Source organism: Sebastes umbrosus, chromosome 10, assembly GCF_015220745.1.
Source record: "Sebastes umbrosus isolate fSebUmb1 chromosome 10, fSebUmb1.pri, whole genome shotgun sequence".
NCBI lineage: Eukaryota > Metazoa > Chordata > Actinopteri > Perciformes > Sebastidae > Sebastes > Sebastes umbrosus.
Genome location: NC_051278.1, coordinates 28,241,420 through 28,262,804, shown reverse-complemented (window position 1 = coordinate 28,262,804; position 21,385 = coordinate 28,241,420). Strand labels below are relative to the sequence as shown.

At 40.2% G+C, this 21,385-nt stretch overlaps 1 protein-coding gene across 1 annotated transcript in view; it reads right to left on the bottom strand.

The window, feature by feature from the left end:
• Positions 1–446: 446 nt before the first annotated feature.
• Positions 447–21,385, bottom strand: part of LOC119495757 (zinc finger protein 420-like) — a 79,418-nt gene continuing 58,479 nt past the window's right edge. The window contains 8 exon segments of the mRNA XM_037782517.1: positions 447–2,356; positions 7,937–8,057; positions 11,401–11,617; positions 12,058–12,115; positions 16,295–16,464; positions 17,369–17,523; positions 17,630–17,730; positions 17,732–19,048. Coding sequence (XP_037638445.1) covers positions 1,292–2,356; positions 7,937–8,057; positions 11,401–11,617; positions 12,058–12,115; positions 16,295–16,464; positions 17,369–17,523; positions 17,630–17,730; positions 17,732–19,048 — 3,204 coding nt within the window. The 3' untranslated portion in view covers positions 447–1,291.

Here is a 21,385-nt window from a genome sequence, read left to right as displayed (position 1 = left end):
TGTTCACAGCATTATCAGGGATCGGTGAGTAGAAAGCATTAATGCCGATCTCACGATCGCATATATTTACTGAAAATCAGCCGATAACGGCTGTAAAACTTTATTTCACACTATGATGGTTAAACTGTGTAATTAAGCCGCAGTTCCGTGGGTGGGGGGATCCGTATTGATCAAGTACGGTCTGTTACACCACTAGTCACTTAAAATAGATTTTCTAAATGTTTTGTCATCACCTCTATGTTCAAATTAATTTCTGCACCACTGCTGTTATGGTAACGTAACGTTACAACATCCGTTTTATACTTTCCGTTTACTTTAACGGCCATGTATTAGTGAGAAAATGGCTTAAACTTATGTTGCAGTCTGTAAATTGTTTCCATTATTTTCATTGCCCCACACTGATTGCCAGTGATGATCTCATTAGTCCAGTGATTAAATTAATTTTAGTTTTTAAGAGAACATGAATGAATCCAATATTGAAATATTAATCAGATAAGGTTGTGATAATTACTTTGGGTAAATAATTGTTATGTTAGGATTTTAAAAAAAATCTTTAGAATAATAAATAAGTCATTAGAGTATTTGACTAATTGAAGGATGAATCAATAAAAAAATACCTGTTATTCCGACGCTAGTCCAGCAGTCACATGATAACAGGTGTCTCTGTTCAAAGATGGTCTCTGATGTCGAAGATGAATGTCCTGTCATTAGGGTGTACCAGCAGATATCTCAAAGGAAACTTCAGCTTTATTTATACCTGATGTATTTCCCATAAATGTGTCCATTGTGACTCTATTGGTCATGCTAACTTGTTGTTACTGAATCTGACAGTCAGTTAATTTAGAAAGTTATAGGAGGCTCGAGCAGCTGTCCCTGATATCAATGTTCTACACTAGTCCTTGGTTCCCTGAATCTCTATAACAGAGATGCTGAGTGCAAAGTTAGCGTGACCCATAGAGTCACAACGGTTACATTTATGGGAAATACATAAAGTTGAAATAAACCTGAATTTTCCTTTAAGATTTTTAAAGATTTGTAGTTGGTTCTCCTCCTTGTGATTGGAAGACTCTTCCAAATGTTCTGACAGTTCACCCTCATAACGGAGTCCCATTGGGAAATTTCTGGTGGTCAAAGTATGTAGTCATAGCCATGAAAACATACATTCTGTTTAGGACATGAATTTACTGTTGGTAAGCCTTCAATGTGGAGAGAAGCTGAGAATATAACAACACAGCTATCAGGGCATGGGGAGGAGGCAGGAGGAGACAGCTAGCTAGGCTCTGAAAAATGTTCACAACGATGCAGTGTGAACGCGTTGGTGAGCTTTAAGGGAATGACCCTGGGAAAAAGTTTTATCACATTGGTCACACCAGTACGGTTTCTCTCCAGTGTGAATGCGTCTGTGGGATTTAAGGTTACTACCCTGAGAAAAAGTTTTACCACAATGGTCACACCAGTACGGCTTCTCTCCTGTGTGAACGTGACTGTGGGATTTAAGGTTACTAACATGAGAAAAAGTTTTATCACATTGTTCACACGAGTACGGTTTCTCTCCAGTGTGAATACGTTGGTGAGCTTTAAAGCAACTACTCTGAGAAAAAGTTTTACCGCATTGGTCACACCAGTACGGTTTCTCTCCAGTGTGAATACGTTGGTGGGTTTTAAGGGTACTATCCAGAGAAAAAGTTTTCCCACATTGGTCACACCAGTACGGTTTCACCCCAGTGTGAACGCGTTGATGCCTTTTCAGGAAAACTGATCGAGTGAACGCTGCCCCACAATCATCACAGCTGTAGGGTTTCTCTCCAGTGTGAATGAGTTGATGCGTTTTCAGGTGACCTGGTCGAGTGAAAGCTGCCCCACATTTATCACAGCTGTAGGGTTTCTCTCCAGTATGAATGCGTTGATGGGTCTTTAGTTCACATGATCGTGTGAAAGCAGCCCCACATTCATCACAGCTGTAGGGTTTCTCTCCCGTGTGAATGCGTTGATGTCTTTTTAGGTTAGCTGAAATAGTGAAAGCAGACCCACATTCATCACAGCTGTAGGGTTTCTCTCCCGTGTGAATGCGTTGATGTCTCTTTAGGTTAACTGATACAGTGAAAGCTGCCCCACATTCATCACAGCTGTAGGGTTTCTCTCCAGTGTGAATGCGTTGATGTGTTTTTAGGTGACTCTGGTGTAGGAAAGCTGCCCCACATTCATCACAGCTGTAAGGCTTCTGTCCAGTGTGAATGCGTTGGTGGACTTTGAGGTTACTCCCCGAAGTGAAAGTTTTCCCACATTCATCACAACTGTGTAGTTCCTCTCCAGTGTGAATTCTCTGATTAGTCAGTCCCTTTCTTCCTCTCCGTTTCTATAGAAACAGACATACAGAGAGAGAGAGAGAGAGAGAGAGAGTCAGTGAAATGCCATGGTGGAGCGACCTATCTAGAACCATAAAGGACATCTAGCGGTTGTCAGTGGAACATAACCCACAATCTTCCAGTCTGACTAATGCACTACCACCCGTGACAACCAACTGCAAGGCCATGTCCCTCTGTAGACATTTGATCGATCAGCACGGACGACCCCTTAACATTTCTTAATCAGTCAACCTCCCCATTATGGGAAATGTAAGATTGAGTGTTGTTGTTGACTCTGCTCATTCATGAACAAAACTGTTAAGCTCTTTCATTTCAAAACAGATATATCACAAATATTTTAAGTCGTTTTTATGTCCTTATTGTATTTTTTCTATTCTATAGTTATATGTCTTGACTTAACCAGTACAGTGCTCTCTTTTAGTTGTTTTTGGTCTCTACCAACTACTGAGGGAAATATCTGTCCCTGAAACTGCTAAATACTCCACTATGTTCAGTTAGTGAACAGAGTACCTGAGCAGGTAGTGAACAGTGAACCTGAACAGGTAGTGAACTATGGAGGATCACATGAGTCATGTAAATGGTAAAAGAGCATTTAATTGATTAATAACTAATTGTACAATACAAATAGTTATTAATAAATGTTTATCATCATTTAAAAATACATTAATGAATTCATGAATAAATAATGGAATTTAAAAGTTTCTTCTTTTTCCCTTTGTTGAAATACATACTGTACATTTGTCATTATGTTCTTGTTCTTGTCAATACAGCACTTTTAATGATTATATCCTAAAATCATAACAATATGAGAAAACCCAAGATTCATTCAAGACAGCATGAAAGTCATGACAGGAGGATCTGGGGTTACAAATGTATGTATTTCAACAAAGGGAAAAAGAAGAAACGTTCACCTTTTAAACAACCATTTAAGCCTTTTGAGTTTTCAGAGTCTATGTGGTGCACCTGAATGCACCATCAGTCTGACGGAGCCCACAAGCTTTACCTTACAAAGCAAACGTTGAGATAGCGCGACTGACCGCAGCTGTGCAATACTGTGGATGGCCGTAGCCATGATACTCTGATGGAGAGTTTTCAAAGAAACACCAAAACGTCTCGTTATCTCTCTGTGCGGGATTCAAAGAGAGATCTGCATCCATTCCTCTCCTTCCCACTGCCGTGTGAGTCTGATGCATAAGTGGTGGGCACACTACCAATGTCAGGAGCGCTTGGCGGCTGCGTCGCGTGATGCACGCGTGATGCACGCGTGATGCACGCGTGATGCACGCGTGATGCACGCGTCTGGTGTTCACACTGGCTGCGTGTCGGCTATGTTTCTGCTGCTGCTGTCAGCCATTTCTTTCTGCATAGACTTTGCCTTTTAATGGCCATTTAACTTCATGATAAATATAATTTATATTTATTTTAGACAGAAAGGTTTCACTTCCTTGAAATGAAAGCAGGAAGTGTTGATTTAAAAATAAGTCTTTACTTTTTTTTTATCTCCGTAACATATTCTACAGATAGACATCAAAACTGTAGTAAAGTCTTGCTGGTATGAAGTTAATATACTGTCAATAGATCACCATCACTGTCTGTGACATATTCTACAGATGTCTAGACATGTAAACTGTAGTAATCTTGCTGTTACGATGATAATATACTGTCAATAGATCAGCTTCCATGTCTGTTGCTGCTGTGACACGCAGCTGAGACGCGCGCGGCTCGCGTGAAAAGTAGGCGAGCCCTCTATTCTATAAAATAGACGCGTGTCTGACAGACGTGAGACGCACATCTCATGCGGGCAGTGTGGCCACTCTAACCTGTTAACATGGACGCCGAAATAAAAAACAACACGCAGCCGCCACGCGCTCTTGACGTTGGTAGTGTATCCACCACTTAAGACCCAGCGCCATTGAAAGAGAAACTAACCGATCAGCCAATCAGAGAGCCTGCTCCATCCGACGTGGCGAATTTGCATCAATTTAGCTCATTTTAATTCGTGGAGGACCGTGAGGGTCACGGAAAAGCTAAATGGAGAAGCTAAATGACTCATCAAATCCAATAGCTAATACATTTAGTAAAAACATTAAGGAAAAGCTAATGCAAATGGGAAAAGACGTTGCCCTTTTAAATGCCTGATTAAAACCAGTATTCTTAATTCAATTTGTGAATCCAGTTATTTATTTCTCTTTTTAAACTGCATTTTCAAATAGAATTTTAAATTCCATTATTTATTTATGAATTTAATGTATTTTTAAATTATGTACTTATTGACTGTTTTTTTTTCTCCTCTTTTTATTGCCCATTAAAATTTCAAATAATGAAATACTTTGTAATTTTGTCCATTTATTCTTAGATTAATAAATTAATTTGTAAACACATTTGTTAATACTTATTTTTATTGTACAATAAGTTAATAATCAATTAAATGCTCTTACTTAATGCCCTATTACTATTTAGGTGACTTTTGTGGTCCTCCATAATACAGAGGCGTGTGTGCACCGTCCACACAAGGCGTAAAAACAGCACTTGTGGACTCATCATGACACATTTTGTTTGATACAAAAACATCTGGCGGAAGCCTCTGATGACAGAGGAAATGTGCTGCTTTAAAGCTGCAGTGCGTAGAAATCCGGAAAACGCAAAATCCTGCATCCCCTCGAGCTGCTCTCTCCTCTCTCTCCTCTCTCCCCTCTCTGTCCGAAGCCCCTCCCCCCACACGAGAACGGGCATATGCACGCGCTTCATACGTGCTCGCTACATCTGAGGAGGCTACCGCAGCGAGCTACACATTACCTTCTAACGACATCAACAGTTTGGACTGTCTTTTTGAAAGTCTGTCTTTCTTTTTTTGGGTTGTTTTGAGGTGTAGGCAGTTGCTGCCAATGCTGGAATAGCAAGCTTTCCAGTAGGTTGTTCCGCCATTGACCGAGGCTTTCACTATCTGCAGAGACCAGACGTGAACGCGCATCTCCTTTTGTGGAACAGCCAATAGGAACGCTCTCTCTGAAATGACCTGTGATTGGTCAAAGTCTGCCGTCACGGGCAAGATTTTCTAAAGCCTGTAAACAGAGCCATGAGGAGGTGCAGAGGTGTAGTTTTCTCTCAGATCACTTGAATTACAATATGCTGAAAGGTTATTATGGAATTTTTGCCAAATTATTCCAAAATATTGTTGCCTACTGCCACTTTAATGACACGAGTCCGTGCTGCCTACTAACCGAGAGTTTATGCGCTGCTCCAGTTACGGCAATCACGCTCGCTGCCCAAGCTCCAAATATTCCCTGTTGAGTAATATCCCTATAATTTGCTGCGCGACACTCAGGTGAAGTTGAATGACTGTTTTCCCTTCAGCAAATGATAATCCTGAATCCGTGATCAGCATTGCTTGCTTCATTGTTGACATCTACCCGGTGCTTGTTGTGATAATCTTTGTGCTGACATCAGATATGTGCAAAGATTCTTGTTTATATGCTCTACTCACAGGTGTTAAATGACCTGGATATGAAGCGTCTAGCGCAAAATAATATAACATTAGTTTCTAAAGAGATAAGACGGAGCACCTATCCTCTCCTCTCATTAGGGCTGTGCGATATGATGATATTAGATCATGAACGATTAAAATGTCTCTACGATCTGCCTTTACAGCGGGATCGTAGAACCGTGCTGCAGTGTACATTCTACCAGTTGCTGGTAGTTTCAAGCTGGCGGCCTGCGTCAGTGCAGCGGCTCTTCGCTTCCTAGTTTGATGCTTATTTGTGTGAATGCTGGATTTGCTTGTCGAGTTTTGTCAGGCAAAGTATGTGTGTAGTCGTCAAGACTTAATCAATGTCGGATTACAGCACAGTACCGCCGTTACAATGAACTTTCAAAGGGCGCGCAACATACCGGCGGACATGTTCGGATCACTGGGGTCTATGTGGATTGTTATCGGCTCCGAGAAGCAATGTAGGCGGCGTAGAGAGAGGAAGCAGAAACGGGGATGCCGGGCGGTGCTGCTGGCTAGGCTAAAGAAGCATCCACACAAATCACCGCTACCAAGCATCTTTCTCTCTAACGCCAGATCCATCGTTCACAAAATGTACGAATTGGAGCTACCGAAGGCAGCTAACAAGTCCGTCAGGGACTGCTGCGTGATGTTAATAACAGAGACCTGGCTTCACCTGCTGATACCCGACGCTGCTGTGCAGCTAGTAGGCCGCACAGTCCACCGCCTGGACCGAATCAAAGACTGGTACAGTAAGAGCAACAGGGGATTTATTTATGTGCATCATGGCTGGTGTACAAACAGCCGAATCACTAACAGTCACTGTTCCCCTGAATTAGAGCCTCTATCATGTGTCGACCCTTCTATCTGCCCAGAGAGCTGACAGTAGTAAATATCACGTCTGTCTATATTCCACCTGTGGATCTGTGTCTAATTATCGGCTACCCGATTTACAATTCCAAATTCAGTTCCTTTAATGTTATGTAGCAAGAGTGCACTTTACTTGAGTGTTGTTGTTTACCTTTTGAAACCAATGTTCATTTTGGGATGGGATTTATGCAAATGTCTAAACCAAGTCAAAATTCTTGGTGACTTCATACTTTGCAGAATTGCACAGTTGATTAAAATCAGTTTGGCCTTAATGATCTGTTATTCTTTTTCCTTATGTTTTATTAGCTTATACGGCTGTATTTTTTTAAATGGGGAAATTAGTTTGGTTGTAATGGTCAGTAACTTGCAAAATTGTCTTTAAAACCAGCATGAAAAAAAAAACGTGAAAAGATCGTGGATCGTGTTCCTGCCTGAAAAAAGTGTGATGTGATATTTTTGCCATATCGCCCATCCCTACCTCTTATATAAAACATTCAGCAGCGGCGGTCGTATTTTATCAGCGGTGCTGCTGCTTGCATATAGAGCAGTGTTTCTCAACGGGGGTGGTACCGCCCCCCCAGAGGACGTTCAGAGGACATCGGGGGGCGCTGGAAGCAATATTTTTGTAAGGGGAGCGTTGAGGTGTTGATGGGGGGCGTTTGAACTTTACACCAAAGATTCATGACAAGACGAGTTGAAACTTGTAACTACTTACAAAACAATGTGGTCTGCAACATTAGAAAACCTGCCAGTTTACACCAATGCAACTAGATGAGACGGTGTATCATTTCCACAGCAACGACTCTTTATTTCAGTGTTTCTGTCTGTAGCGCTGCTCGCTATATTCCGCCTTGAATGGAACGGGACGTCAGAGTATCATCTCTATAAACTTTATTATTATTATTATTATTATTATTATTATTATTAATAATAATAATAATAATAATAATAATAATAATAATAATAATAATAATAATATTAGGAGAGAGAAATGGAGAGAATGAAGAGAATACTTAAACAGAAGCAAACATAAATAAAAACAGATGAATATTAGTTTATACCAGAGATTCACATGCCCGGTTCACATCAGAGGGGCGAATTATTGTGGGTAAAAACATCAGTTTTCTGTCATTTAAACAGTAATTTATCCAGTTATTGACTCTTCCTTGTGTCTTTAGTGTCGTTATGAAGCCATGAAGTCATGAACACTGACCCGAACACCGGTGGTATCAGAGGACGAGCCTGCTGCTGGTCTTCTGGGGACCTTGTTACTCTGCTGGTCCGGGCTCTGCTGGTCCTCCATTTCACTCTTGTAGTGCTCCTGGTCCTGGTCTCTGTTTCAGAAAGTGTGATTAGTGTTTTATTTCCTCATTCATTCAGTCCGTATCTCTTTTATAACAATGTAACTCTGAACACAGACAGCTGTCAGTCTGTTAGAGCAGCTCCACTAAAATGTTTATTGCTCATAATGTGCAATCTCAGTTTAAACAGTAAAGATCAGTATGAAGCTCAGACACGTAGGATCAATGAATAATGATCTCTATCACTCATGATGTGACTGGTCCCACTGATGGAACATAATTCCTCTAATATTGTAAATTATCTGTTAATATCTCTGGGTGAGCAGGATGGTGATGCAGCTGCAGAATGGAGTTAGAAAGAGAGTTTTTTTTAAATAGGCTGCTTATAGTCTGAACGGGTTTTAACAGCATTTCACCGACTGTGTTTAAATTGACGCCATTTGTTGAAGTAGCTGAAATAAAGTCACTGAATGCTGTTGAGCCAAGATCCAAATAGATGTCTGCTTTTTAAAATCTACTCGATTTAACCTTTAAATCACCAAACACATTATTACTGGATCAGACTGTGAGCTTACAGTCATGTTCTTACCTCAAAGACACCACTGACTTCCTAAACAAAATTTCTTGTATTCAGGATCGTCAGGAGACAGATTTATTATGTACTATGGACATTACAAGCCTTTATACTAATGTTCCTCACACAGAGGGTCTAAAAGCACGTAATCACTTTTTAAACTTGAAAGAGAATCAAACTCCCCCTACTGGTCTTTTGGTAGAACTTACCCAGCAGGTACTTAACAAGAATTATTTTACATTTGAAAATTATTTTTACTTGCAGTGTCAAGGAGTTAGTATGGGCAATGCATGTTCCCCGAATTATGTCAATTTATTTATGTGAAAATTTGAGGATGATTGTGTTTATCATAACTCTTTTCTCTCTCTGTTGAAATGTTGTTTTCGCTACATAGATGATATCTTCTTCATATTCTCTGGTAATGTAGACGAACTGGAGGCTTTCAGTGCACATCTAAATTCCAGGATGCAAACTATAAAATTGTCACTAAAGTTCAGCAGAGATTCTGTGTCATTCCTTGATGTACTTGTAAAGAAAACAGAACATCTCCATACTAGTGTCTATAGAAAACAAACTGACAGAAATACAATTTTACACTTCAGTAGTTACCATCCTCCAGGTTTAAAGAAAGGTCTTCCATACATTCAACTTTTAAGAGCCAAAAGAATCTGTAGCAGTGATGAAGATTTTTCAGATCAAGCCAGTGATATGTGTAATCGTTTCAGAGATAGAGGCTATGATGACCATGTCATCATGAACAGTTTGGATGAAGTGGTGAACAGAGACAGAAAGAATTTATTAGCCCCTAAATCTCCACCTATGAGGGACTCAAAACTTGTGTTGGCTACCAATTTTTCACCATTATCCAATGAGATCAAGAGGTGTGTTCACAAACACTGGCAATTTCTATCCAGTGACCCTCTAATAGGCCATTCGTTTAAAGACTTGCTAATAAGCGTGCCAGAAATCTTAGGGACACCTTAGTCAGGGCGGATTGTTATGAACCTCCTCAACATTTCCTGTCTAACCTACCAGGTGGGAATTTCCCATGTTTGAGCTGTGCCCAGTGTAGCGCTATGATTAGAGGAGATGTTTTTTTTTTTACATCTCCACACTGGTAAACAGTTTTATATCAAGAACAGGATCTCTTGCAGAACCAAATACGTGGTCTATCTCTTGAAATGTCCTGGGTTAGCAAATATAGGCAAAACTAAACGTGAGTTAAAAACTAGGATTTCTGAACATAAGAGTAATATAAGGAATAAAGATGACAAATCCCCTGTGGCCAGACACTTCAACTCTGCGGGCCATTATGTGTGTTCCCTAAAATTTCAAGGCATAGAATTGGTACATCCTCTGAAAAGGGATGGTGATAGGGACAGACTCCTACTACAGAGAGAAGCACATTGGATTCATACATTACAAACTGAAAGCCCCAAGGGTTTGAATGAAGAACTGCTGTTAAATTGCTTCTTATAGTCTCTATATATATATTTCATATGGATTATGTAGTTGGATTTATTATTGTAATGTATTTATCTGACATTACATATTTTTCAATTATACCCTTTTATTTTTTTTTTCATGACATCTCAGGACATTCTTTGATGATATTTTTCTATTTAACTTTCCGATGATATATCGGTGTATTTCTTAATGACATTTTTGTATGACATCTTAGCATATATTTTTCTATATAAATATATTTTTTGATATCTTAACACATTTTTCCACTACATTTCCTATGATATCTTTATACATTTTCTATGATTTTTTTCTATGGCATTTTCACTGTACACTTCGGAGATTTAGATTTTAAGAGTTTTTACTGTCTTACGGGGTCATGTAGCTCTTAATTCTACTTAACATGCAATTGATTCCTTCTATTTTTGGATTTTGTTCTGTGCTCTTTGTTAGTGGTAGGTATCTTCAGCCCACGAGCCACTGAGCATTCATGAGGTTATATTGTACAGTTTGTAAGCATAGATTTATTTATGTCTTTCCTTAATAGAGGCTATAGAAACTGTATTTCAATTATGTGTTATTGATGAGTGTGTCACCATTCTATTTTTATGGAGTGGCTTTTGCCATGTGGGCTTTTCAAGATATATATATATTTCTTTCATTGCATTGCTGGTTGTCTCTGACTGTTTTGGCCACGCCTTTGTTGTTGTGAGAGGATGTGTCCTGGCGGTGCATCCACAGATGATTCCTATTATGTAATCATGTAGTCCTTTTCCTGATTGGTGTCTGTCTCACCTAAAATATTTAAACTGGCATTACGTCTTGAGTGATCACACTGATGACGGCTTATAGCTGAAACGCTCTGTTTGGTTGCCCAGAATAAACCAAAAAAGACTCTTTATCTGTGAGTACCGGTGATTTGTGTCTTCTATTCTTACCACTACCTGGCATCCGATGCTGTACAAGATTTGGAGACATGCTCGCTGCTATTTTCTATTTTAGCTTACAGTCATGTCTCTAATGGATAGATTTGATATTTTTCATCTTCAGTGGCTGCTCCTGTATTTTGTCCCGTCACATTAAAGCTGAATAAATCTATTTAAATGTAATGTAGGCTACAGTCTAATACACCGTCACATTCACCACTTTATCATCCATTAAGGAGATGTCAGTCTGCTAAAAGATGAATTAAAGGACAACACTGAATTCAACTTTATTGTGTTATTGACGCTTTTCCCTGCTGGGACTTTTTTAAAGAGAAATGTGCACAGTCAGCATACCCATGCATTAATATCTCTAGTGGACTGGATTCAGATGGAGGCTCTGCCTCTTATTTACCTGTTGCCATGGTGAATCGTAGTATCAGAGCTCCATTGATGAAGGCTGGTTTCATCCTCACATTTGATTGAACAAACTCTGATCAGCTGTTCTGGATCTGAAAACTTTTCCATCTCAGAGTTTGTTAAAGCTGCTTTCTGAAACGGGCTCCTGGTCCTGGTCTCTGAGATCCAGCAGGTCTCCACTCTGACTGCTGGACTCTGTTGTCCTGGACTCACTACAAATCAAAGCACACAGAGATATTCAGGTCCTGCTGTCTCCTCTGGTTTTACTCTCATCCACGTAGTGCTGATAACACGGTCAACTGAGACAAACTGAGAAACTCCTCTCAAACTGGACTAAAACACAAAGGAACCGGAAGTTCAATCAGATAACAGGAGCACACATTACAGAGAGCTAAGGCTAACGCTAGCAGTTAGCCACACAGCAGCAGGCCGAAGCTAACAGGCTAACTAGCTGTTAGCATCGCAGCTAGCCCAGCGTGCTAACGCTATATTCACTTTGATTTCCGGCTCAAAGAAACATTATTAAAGTGTTTACCTGAGTGTGTGCGGGTTCACCTGGAGCTCTGCCGCCTCGAAACGGATCAAATATACTCGTCAGCTAACGAAACAACTATCCCGCCACCAGGCCGAGGTCACTACGAGACAACCACACTTCCGGTTTGCTCTACTTCCGGTCTGGTTTTCACTTTAAAGTGACAGAAGGTCTCCACCTGGAGGTCAGGAGGGAAACAACAGGTACACATAGGATTTTATTAATCAACGTTATTATATTCAGTGGCGGAAGTACATTTAGTACTTTAGTACTGTACTTAATTCATAGTACTTTACTTGAGTATTTTCCATTTCCTGCTACTTCCTACTTCTCCTCCATGGTCACTACGAAACAACTACACTTTCGGTTCCAAGTACTTCCGGTCTGGTTTTTCACTTTAAAGTGAAAGAAAGTCTCCACCTGGAGGTCAAGAGGGAAACAACGATTCACAGAGGATTTTATTTTTCAACCTTATTATATTCAGTGGTTGAATGTAACTAAGTATTATTATTATTATTATTATAACTAACTCATCCCCCCTCGGCACAACACAAAGCGCCTGGGTCAGTCCTTCATGCTGGTAGCCATCAGGCTCCACATCCAAGGCTGACCCCCATATGAGAACTATTAGGACTTTAAGTAATTTAAACATGCACTATCAACCTTTTAACATTCACTATCTGCAACCATCTTGGACTCTAACCACTGGCGCACTTTACACTTACTTTACACTATACATCCTATTTACCACTTTATTGCTGACTACACATATGTACATATTACATTTATTTATTGACGGACTGCATACACTGTGTTCACCCATTCACTCTGTATCTTTTATATCTCTATTATTGTTTTTATAATTTTTGTATACCTTTACCTCTCCTGTGATTCACTCTGTTTGCTGATGTTTCTGCTTTGACACCTGAATTTCCCTCCATGGATTAATAAAGGTTCATCTTATCTTATATTATAAGTACATTTAGTACTTTAGTATTGTACTTAATTCAAGGTACTTTACTTGATTATTTCCATTTCCTGCTACCTCCTACTTCTCCTCCACTACATCTCAGAGGGAAATATTGTACTTTTTACTCCACTACATTTATCTGACAGCTTTAGTTACTTTACAGATGACAGTTTTTCATCCCCTTCCTGTCCAGTGAAATCCACGTATCTCCAGATGTGTTGATGTTGAATGTTTGTGGTAAATCTGTTCTATAGGACTAGTTGTTGGTATCCTTTAAGTTGCTTAAACTCAGTAGCGTGGTCAAGTGAGCAATGGCATCTTCTGGGTTATCAAGTGCGTGCCCTCTTTCCTCTGTGTTTTGCTGAGAGGCCCTAGACACCTTCAGAGGGTTCAGCAGTGATTCACGATGTCCCAGGTTCATCCAATGATATATCATGATCAATTTATATCTATATTTATTATATTATGATAAATTTATATATTATGACCAATTTATATATATATTTTTTTATTATATTATGATACATTTATATATATATATATATATATATTTATTTGTATTTATAAATATTTTATTTATTTATTTATATTTATTATGACAAATTTATATATATATATATAATGAAACATTTATATATATATATATATATATATACTGGGAAAAGAAAGTTTGGAAACTTGTGTTTGGTGGATTATTTCTCTGTTGTTACAATGCTAATTGACATTGTATTTTACATCGTTGGAAAGCCTGTTTATTTACCTTCGCAATGATGTCCAACTTGTAAGGATCATTTGTGGGATGAGCAGCACAGCTGATTATGTGGGTAGCACCCAAGAAAAATTTGCCAAAATGCTCTGCCAATGGTAAACAGTGTATTCTCATAAGGCTACCAGGAAGCCTGCAATGACTGCCCTTCACCGTCAGGCCCGTTTGCGCTGGTGTCGACAACAGACAATGGAACCTGAACATGTGGGGGAATGTCATGTTCAGTGATGAGTCCAGGCTCTGTCTGCAAAAGTTGGATGGCAGGGTCAAAGTATGGAGACGACGCGGAGAACGCTATGCTGATTGTTGCACCGATGGAGTAACAGCTTTTGGTGGGGGCAGTGTCATGGTGTGGGGCGGCATCTCCCTTACTGGTAAAACAAGGCTTGTCATCATCGAAGGCCATCTCAATGCAGTGAGATATCGGGATGAGATTCTGCAGCCAGTGGCGATCCCATATCTCCACAATCTGAGACCTAACTTCATCCTCCAAGATGACAACGCTCGACTCCACAGAGCCAGGGTTATCACAGACCACCTCCACAATGTGGGAGTAGAGAGAATGGAACGGCCTGCCAAGAGTCCAGACCTCAACCCAATTGAACACTTGTGGGATCAGCTTGGGCGTGCTGTACGTGTTAGAGTGACCAACACGCTGGCTGACCTGCAACCAATCCTGGTTGAGGAATGGAACGCCATCCCACAGCAACGTGTGACCAGGTTGGTGACCAGCATGAGGAGGAGGTGCCAGGCTGTTGTGGCTGCCTACGGATCTTCCACCTGCTACTGAGGCTCCTGAAGGTGTATTAAATGAATAAAGTGTAAAATAGCCAATATGTATTGTTTGTTCCTTGTTACTGATAGACAGTTCAATCATCCAATCCACCAAACAACTCAAAACAAGAGTCAACACCAACAGGAGAATACACTGTTTACCATTGGCAGAGCATTTTGGCAAATTCTTCTTGTGCGCTCCCCACATAATCAGCTGTGCTGCTCATCCCACAAATGCATGATCCTTACAAGTTGGACATCATTGTGAAGGTAAATAAACAGGCTTTCTAACCATGTAAATTCAATGCCAATTAGCAATGTAACAACAGAAAAATAATCCACCAAACACAAGTTTCCGAACTTTTTCCCCCCAGTTTATATATATATATATTATATTATGACCAATTTGTCATAACCCAGACTACTGAAGTACAGTATATAAATGTGATTGATTTTCTATAAACTTTAATCTTTGGACTGATAGTGGTAAATAAAGTCAAATAATACGGCATCAGAGGCAAAATCATTGCTTTCCCGTCAGGTCAGTGTTACAGGAACTCTTAGCCTGACAGTTAGCCTGCCCAGTACCGGGTTAGTTTCCTAGCATCAGTTGCCATAGTAACTGAGCTTGAACAATGTTGAATTTGCTTCATGGAACCGAATCATCTGAAGCAGATAAAAACAATAATGAGAACACATCTGTAATAAATGATTCTCAACTCAAGGCTCACAGTCTCTTTTTGGTGCTATAATAAATAACTCAAAATTATTAATCATAAACTCCTGAATTGTTTCAAAAGGTGAAGGAGAGTGACGGCAATCAGCTTCAGCTGTCATACACAATTAGTTTTAATATCAGAATGCAACCTTATATTCAATTAAATTATTAAATTTACCTTATTTTGGAAACCCCCCAAAATGTGATATTAATCAATTGAATCTCATAATCTCAGGGATGCTATGGAGTTCTTGGGCATAATGTACAGTGATTGGAGTTGTTTTATATATACACATATCAAATAACCAAGTTCTTTATAAATTAAATGTATATTTAATTAACTACGTGACTAAACTACTAACAGAAAATAAGCTAATAAATGATAAAACAAAAAGGAAAAATGAATACAATGATAAAGGATGAATGAAGAAATACAGTGAATACAACGAAACATTTATGAATAGAAACAAAACAAATGTGACCAGGTCAATTCAGTGACTGATATCTCTTCATTAAATTTGTTGCTTGACGTTTAGGCGCCTCAATTAAATCTAGTTTGAGATATTAATGCACCGATCAGCAGTTGAGAGTTTAAGAAGCACCAGGGAAGATTGTGAAGCAGTTTCATATTCTAAATTTAGGGATGAGCCTAATTTAGAGTTAACGGTTAGTGATGAATTTCTCAGTTTTTCTTAAATCTGATATTAACGATCAATTTCTTAAACAAACCTTATTTATTAATTGACACTAAATTTGTTTAGTAGCCTAGTCATCAAACTCTTTCACATCTGAAAACGTATTTATGTCACCTGATGTTTCTGATGTTGGGAGGTTGTGCTGGTTACCAGGAGTGGTAACAGGTTCTGTCTGGACCTCGGCATTCTGGATCTGTTGGATCCAACGGGGCGACTCCGTTTCAGTCGTCTCTGTCCGCCTCCATCTCTCCGACATTGCTGGATGTTGTCGGCGGACGTGTTCCCTCTGTGCGATTTGGCATGAATTGTTTTCCTCCATCTCCATCTCCATGTTAGAAGGTGTAGAAGAGGCCTTTTCAGGTTCTTTTTTCAGGTCGGCTGGATGCCGATCTCAGCATGTTGTGAGGTGTTGGGCCCGCGGTGGGCATCCGGACCTCAGGATGGGCGAGCGGCCCTCTTTCCCTCCCTTCCACAGGCCGGTGGACCAGAGAAGGGGGAGGCATCAGAGTCAGAGAGGCATACATGTAGAGCAGAGCAACATAGGCAGGGAGCAAGGAGTAGAGCAGAAGACACAGAGACTGTGTTGACTTCTTCTTCTTATCATCTGAGGAAGGGGTGCAGCATTCAGTTGGAGGGAAACAGCACTCCTCCCATGTTTTTTTATATTTATCCTTTCAGTTAAACGTCTTCTGCAGGACTGATACTAATTAATTCATTTCACATAATTAATACTTTCCTATTTGACATCTGGGCTTCATTCGCTGCAGAACGGTACCAAACAACTTTATGATATAAACCACTGAATAAAACCTGATCAACTGAATTAAAATGAATTATCCAATTACACAACATAGATAAACCTTATCATAACATGTAGTTATACAAACATTACATCAGACAGGCCTATGTAGATATATATGTACACTAGTTACACAATTTAGACAACATAAAACACATGTACACACATGTAACAGTAAAAAGAGGTCAATTTGAGTATGGTTCACAAACAACGTTAAAAGGTGTAATACACTTTAAGTAGATTAAAAACATATATTCAAGATATAGGACTAACTGAGGCATTAGTGTGCACCCAAATTTCTGTTTTAGATCTCTAGGGATCTATACTATGCATATATAGAAATAACATGTCTGTAGGCTGGCAATATCTAACCAAGTGATTAACATAAAGGAAACATATTTATCTACAACCTTTAGTCAGTGTAATTTATTTGGGATTAATTCGTCAGGTAAAGTTTCTGGAAGAAGTTTCAAGAAATAAGGAATAACTTCATTATTATTTTCATCTTTCGCTCCTCACATTATAGGCGTCCAAATATACTGACCAAGTCAGTCATAGGAGGCTTAAGCAGCTGTCCCTGATATCAATGTTCTGCACTAATCCTTGTTTTTTATAACAGAGGTGTTGAGCACAAAGTTAGCGTGACCCATAGAGTCAGAACGGATACATTTATGGGAAATACGTGACGTTGAAATAAACCAGAATTTACCTTTAAGATTTTTAAAGGTTTGTGGATGGTTCTCCTCCTTGTGATTGGAAGACTCTTCCAGATGTTCTGACAGATCAGCCACATAACAGAGTCCCACTGGGAAGTTTTGTTTCTGGTGATCCAAGTATGTAGTCGTAGCCACAATAACATACATGCTGTTTAGAACATGAATTTACTGTTGGTCTGACTTCAATGTGGACCGAAGCTCAGAATATAACAACACAGCTATCAGGGCATAGGGAGGAGGCAAGAGGAAACAGCTAGCTGGGCTCTGAAAAACATTCAACACGATGCAGTCTGCATTGGTGGGCTTTAAAGGCACTATCATCAGAAAAACTTTGCCCACATTGGTCACACCTGTACGGTCTCTTCTCCATGGTGAATGCGTTGGTGAGTTTTAAGGGAACTAGAATTAGTAAAAGTTATCCCACATTGGTCACACAAGTACGGTTTCTCTCCAGTGTGATTGCGTTGGTGGTTTTTAAGGGATCCATCATGAGAAAACATTTTACCACATTGATCACACCAGTACGGTTTCTCTCCAGTGTGAATGCGTTGGTGTGATTTAAGTTGACTACTGATAGAAAAAGTTTTCCCACATTGGTCACACCAGTACGGTTTCTCTCCAGTGTGAATGCGTTGATGTATTCTCAAGACACCTGATAGAGTGAAAGCTGCCCCACAATCATCACAGCTGTAGGGTTTCTCTCCAGTGTGACTGCGTTGGTGGCCTTTGAGGGTACCCTTCGAAGTAAAAGTTTTCCCACATTCATCACAGCTGTACGGTTTCTCTCCAGTGTGAATGCGTTGATGTATTTTTAGGGCACTCTGGTCTGGGAAGGCTGCCCCACATTCAACACAGCTGTAGGGTTTCTCTCCAGTGTGAATGCGTTGATGTCTTTTTAAGGAACTCTGGGTTTGGAAAGCTGCCCCACATTCATCACAGCTGTAGGGTTTCTCTCCAGTGTGGCTGCGTTGGTGGCCTTTGAGGGTACACCCCGAAATGAAAGTTTTCCCACATTCATCACAGCAGTACGGTTTCTCTCCGGTGTGAATACGTTGGTGGATTCTGCAGCTACTTTCCGAAGTGAACGTTTTCCCACATTCATTACAGCTGTACGGTTTCTCTCCAGTGTGAATGCGTTGATGTATTTTTAGGGCACTCTGGGCTAGGAAAGTTGCCCCACATTCATCACAGCTGTGTAGTTTCTCTCCAGTGTGAATGCGTTGATGTCTTTTTAGGGATTTCTGGGTTTGGAAAGCTGCCCCACATTCATCACAGCTGTACGGTTTCTCTCCAGTGTGACTGCGTTGGTGGCCTTTGAGGGTACTCCCCGAAATGAAAGTTTTCCCACATTCATCACAGCAGTACGGTTTCTCTCCAGTGTGAATACATTGGTGGATTCTGCAGCTACTTTCCGAAGTGAACGTTTTCCCACATTCATCACAGCTGTACGGTTTCTCTCCGGTGTGAATGCGTTGATGTCTTATTAGGGAACTCTGGGCTAGGAAAGCTGCCCCACATTCATCACAGCTGTGTAGTTTCTCTCCAGTGTGAATGCGTTGATGTCTTTTTAGGGATTTCTGGGCTTGGAAAGCTGCCCCACATTTATCACAGCTGTGTAGTTTCTCTCCAGTGTGAAGTCTGTGATCAATCAGTCCCTTTCTTCTTCTCCGTTTCTATAGCAACAGACATACAGAGAGAGAGTCAGTGTGATGCCATAGTGGAGCGACCTATCTAGAACCATAAAGAACATTTAGAGCATGTCAGTGGAACATAACCCACAATGTTCCAGCTTGACTAATGCACAACCAACTGCAGGGCCATGTCCCTCTGCAGAAATTTGATTGATCACCACAGACACCACCTTGACATTTATTAATTATCAGTCAACATCCCCATTATGGGAGTTGCATTATGGGAAATGTAAGACCCAGTATTATTGAAGCTTGACCCGTACCATGCACTAAATCAGGATATCTTCATCTCTGCTGCAAAGATTTAGACCTTTTTTTTTATCAAATCTGTCTCTCTTTCTGTCATCATTATGTATGGTATACGATATATTAAAAATAAATTCTATCCCATACAGCTATGCATGCATTGTCAGTACTAGCTGCTCCAACTACGTACATCCACTTTAATTATCACTTTAAGCACAGGCAGGACAGATACGGACAGTCTGTCCAATAATTAATCTGCACTGTTTATGTTGACAAGACATCAACCTGATATCTGCAGACAGCCGGCTAGCTAGCTTAGCTAGTTATCAGCCGACATCCACGGTTTCACGTCACAGTCTGAAATAATCTCTCATCAACAAATACAAACAGAGCTCAGATCAGTCACAGTTTTTTTCAGTCTAGCCTTTTCATTGATGAAATATCTAGACTTTATTTTACCCAGCAGCAGTACTGATTAAAAAGGGCTCCTCTACAAATCTTCACGTTCAATCCAACAGGATGACTGTCCAAAATCACATGATTAAAAACAACAAAATATTTCCCTGCTCAAATCCTGTTGGTTTGCTGAAGGAAATCTTGAAAACCTCTGTTTTCCAGAGATGTTATTTATGCCTATAACGTTACAACAATTAGTGTTACAACCTCCAAAAGACAGAATAGCGGCTGAGCACACCGGTGGGCCGGCAGAGTTTTAAGGGATTAAATACTGCCATTTTGAGTGAACAACCCCTTTTCAGACTTTATGAGCGATTCAGTTATTGGCCCCTGATCCCAAGGGGGTTCCCCATTATTATTAATGCTTATTAATAATTGTATTATTACCAATAATGTTATTTATAATAATAATCTTTATTATTTGCTAATAACCAAACCTAGTTCTATACAATCCAAACACGTTGGTGCCCCATGTGAGGCTATCTAATACCAGCTTTATTGCATTATTTATGCATAATAATCCAGAATGATCAAATTTGAGTTATTAATTTTTCTGAGTTTTTTATTTTGAAAATTAATTTGCAAACAATTTGCCAAGCATATAGTCAGTTGTGGTTTTTGGATTGCTTCAGCGTGTATTAGTGTTTAGTTCTTTTCTTTTCTGGTTCAAATAGCAGTTAAGCTTGCTATTTGGTTTAGAAATCCCAAACAAAGACTCTAACATAGCTATTACTCACCAGAGGAGCTGAAGTCACCTCATTAACATCCTAATAGGAGAAGAGTAACAATAGCCTTCAATACTTCAGTTTGTAAGCCACAGGTCGAAGCCTCTCACCTGTACATTTACAGCAGCATAACAGCAGCCTTCCATTACAACAAAGACCACAGAGGTTGCCTTTTACTAGCTAAGTAAAATGAGTAGCGAAGGCACCTCGAGTCAGGGGCCGATGCTCCCTAGGAGTCCAACGACCCATCCTTGCAGGATGCGGTTGCTGTCCACCTCAAGTTCTCCTGAAAAGACAGAGAGAACCTTAATAGCTATAATGCTAGCACTTGCAATAGTAAGCTGGCAGAGCTAGTGGATTATATCAACCAGCCGATCGGGAAGCCACAGCGCACCATCCTGGATGTGCTCGGACAAATAGTGCTCCTGTATAATCGCAAAACACAGCTGCAAACTGTAGGGCATCAGACACAGCTCGCCCAGCTGCACAAAAGCTACCAAGCTTTGGAGCAGGATTACTCTAGCCTGCAAAGGGAGGTTCGGCCCATTCAATTTGTAATGTCCCACGCGCGGGAAGATCGTGCCTGGCTGCGCGAGAAGACTGACGTTCTGTATGAACAGCCTCAGGTTGCTGAGCAAAAGGCAGAGTCCAGGCAAGAAAGAGCTCAGGATGGCCAAGTAAGTACCATGGCTGACCGGTTTGCCAAAGAGTTATCTAACTCTGACACTAAGACGGGTTCTGTTTCTGGCCCATCCAGCCAAACCTTAGCAGCTCCTAGCCGGACATGTTTTCATGGAAACACTTGCACCAAAGACCCAAGACCAATAATCAGCACTCTGTCAAGCCCTACAAGAAGAGTATTGGCCGTACACAGACTAAGCTTCTGTCACTC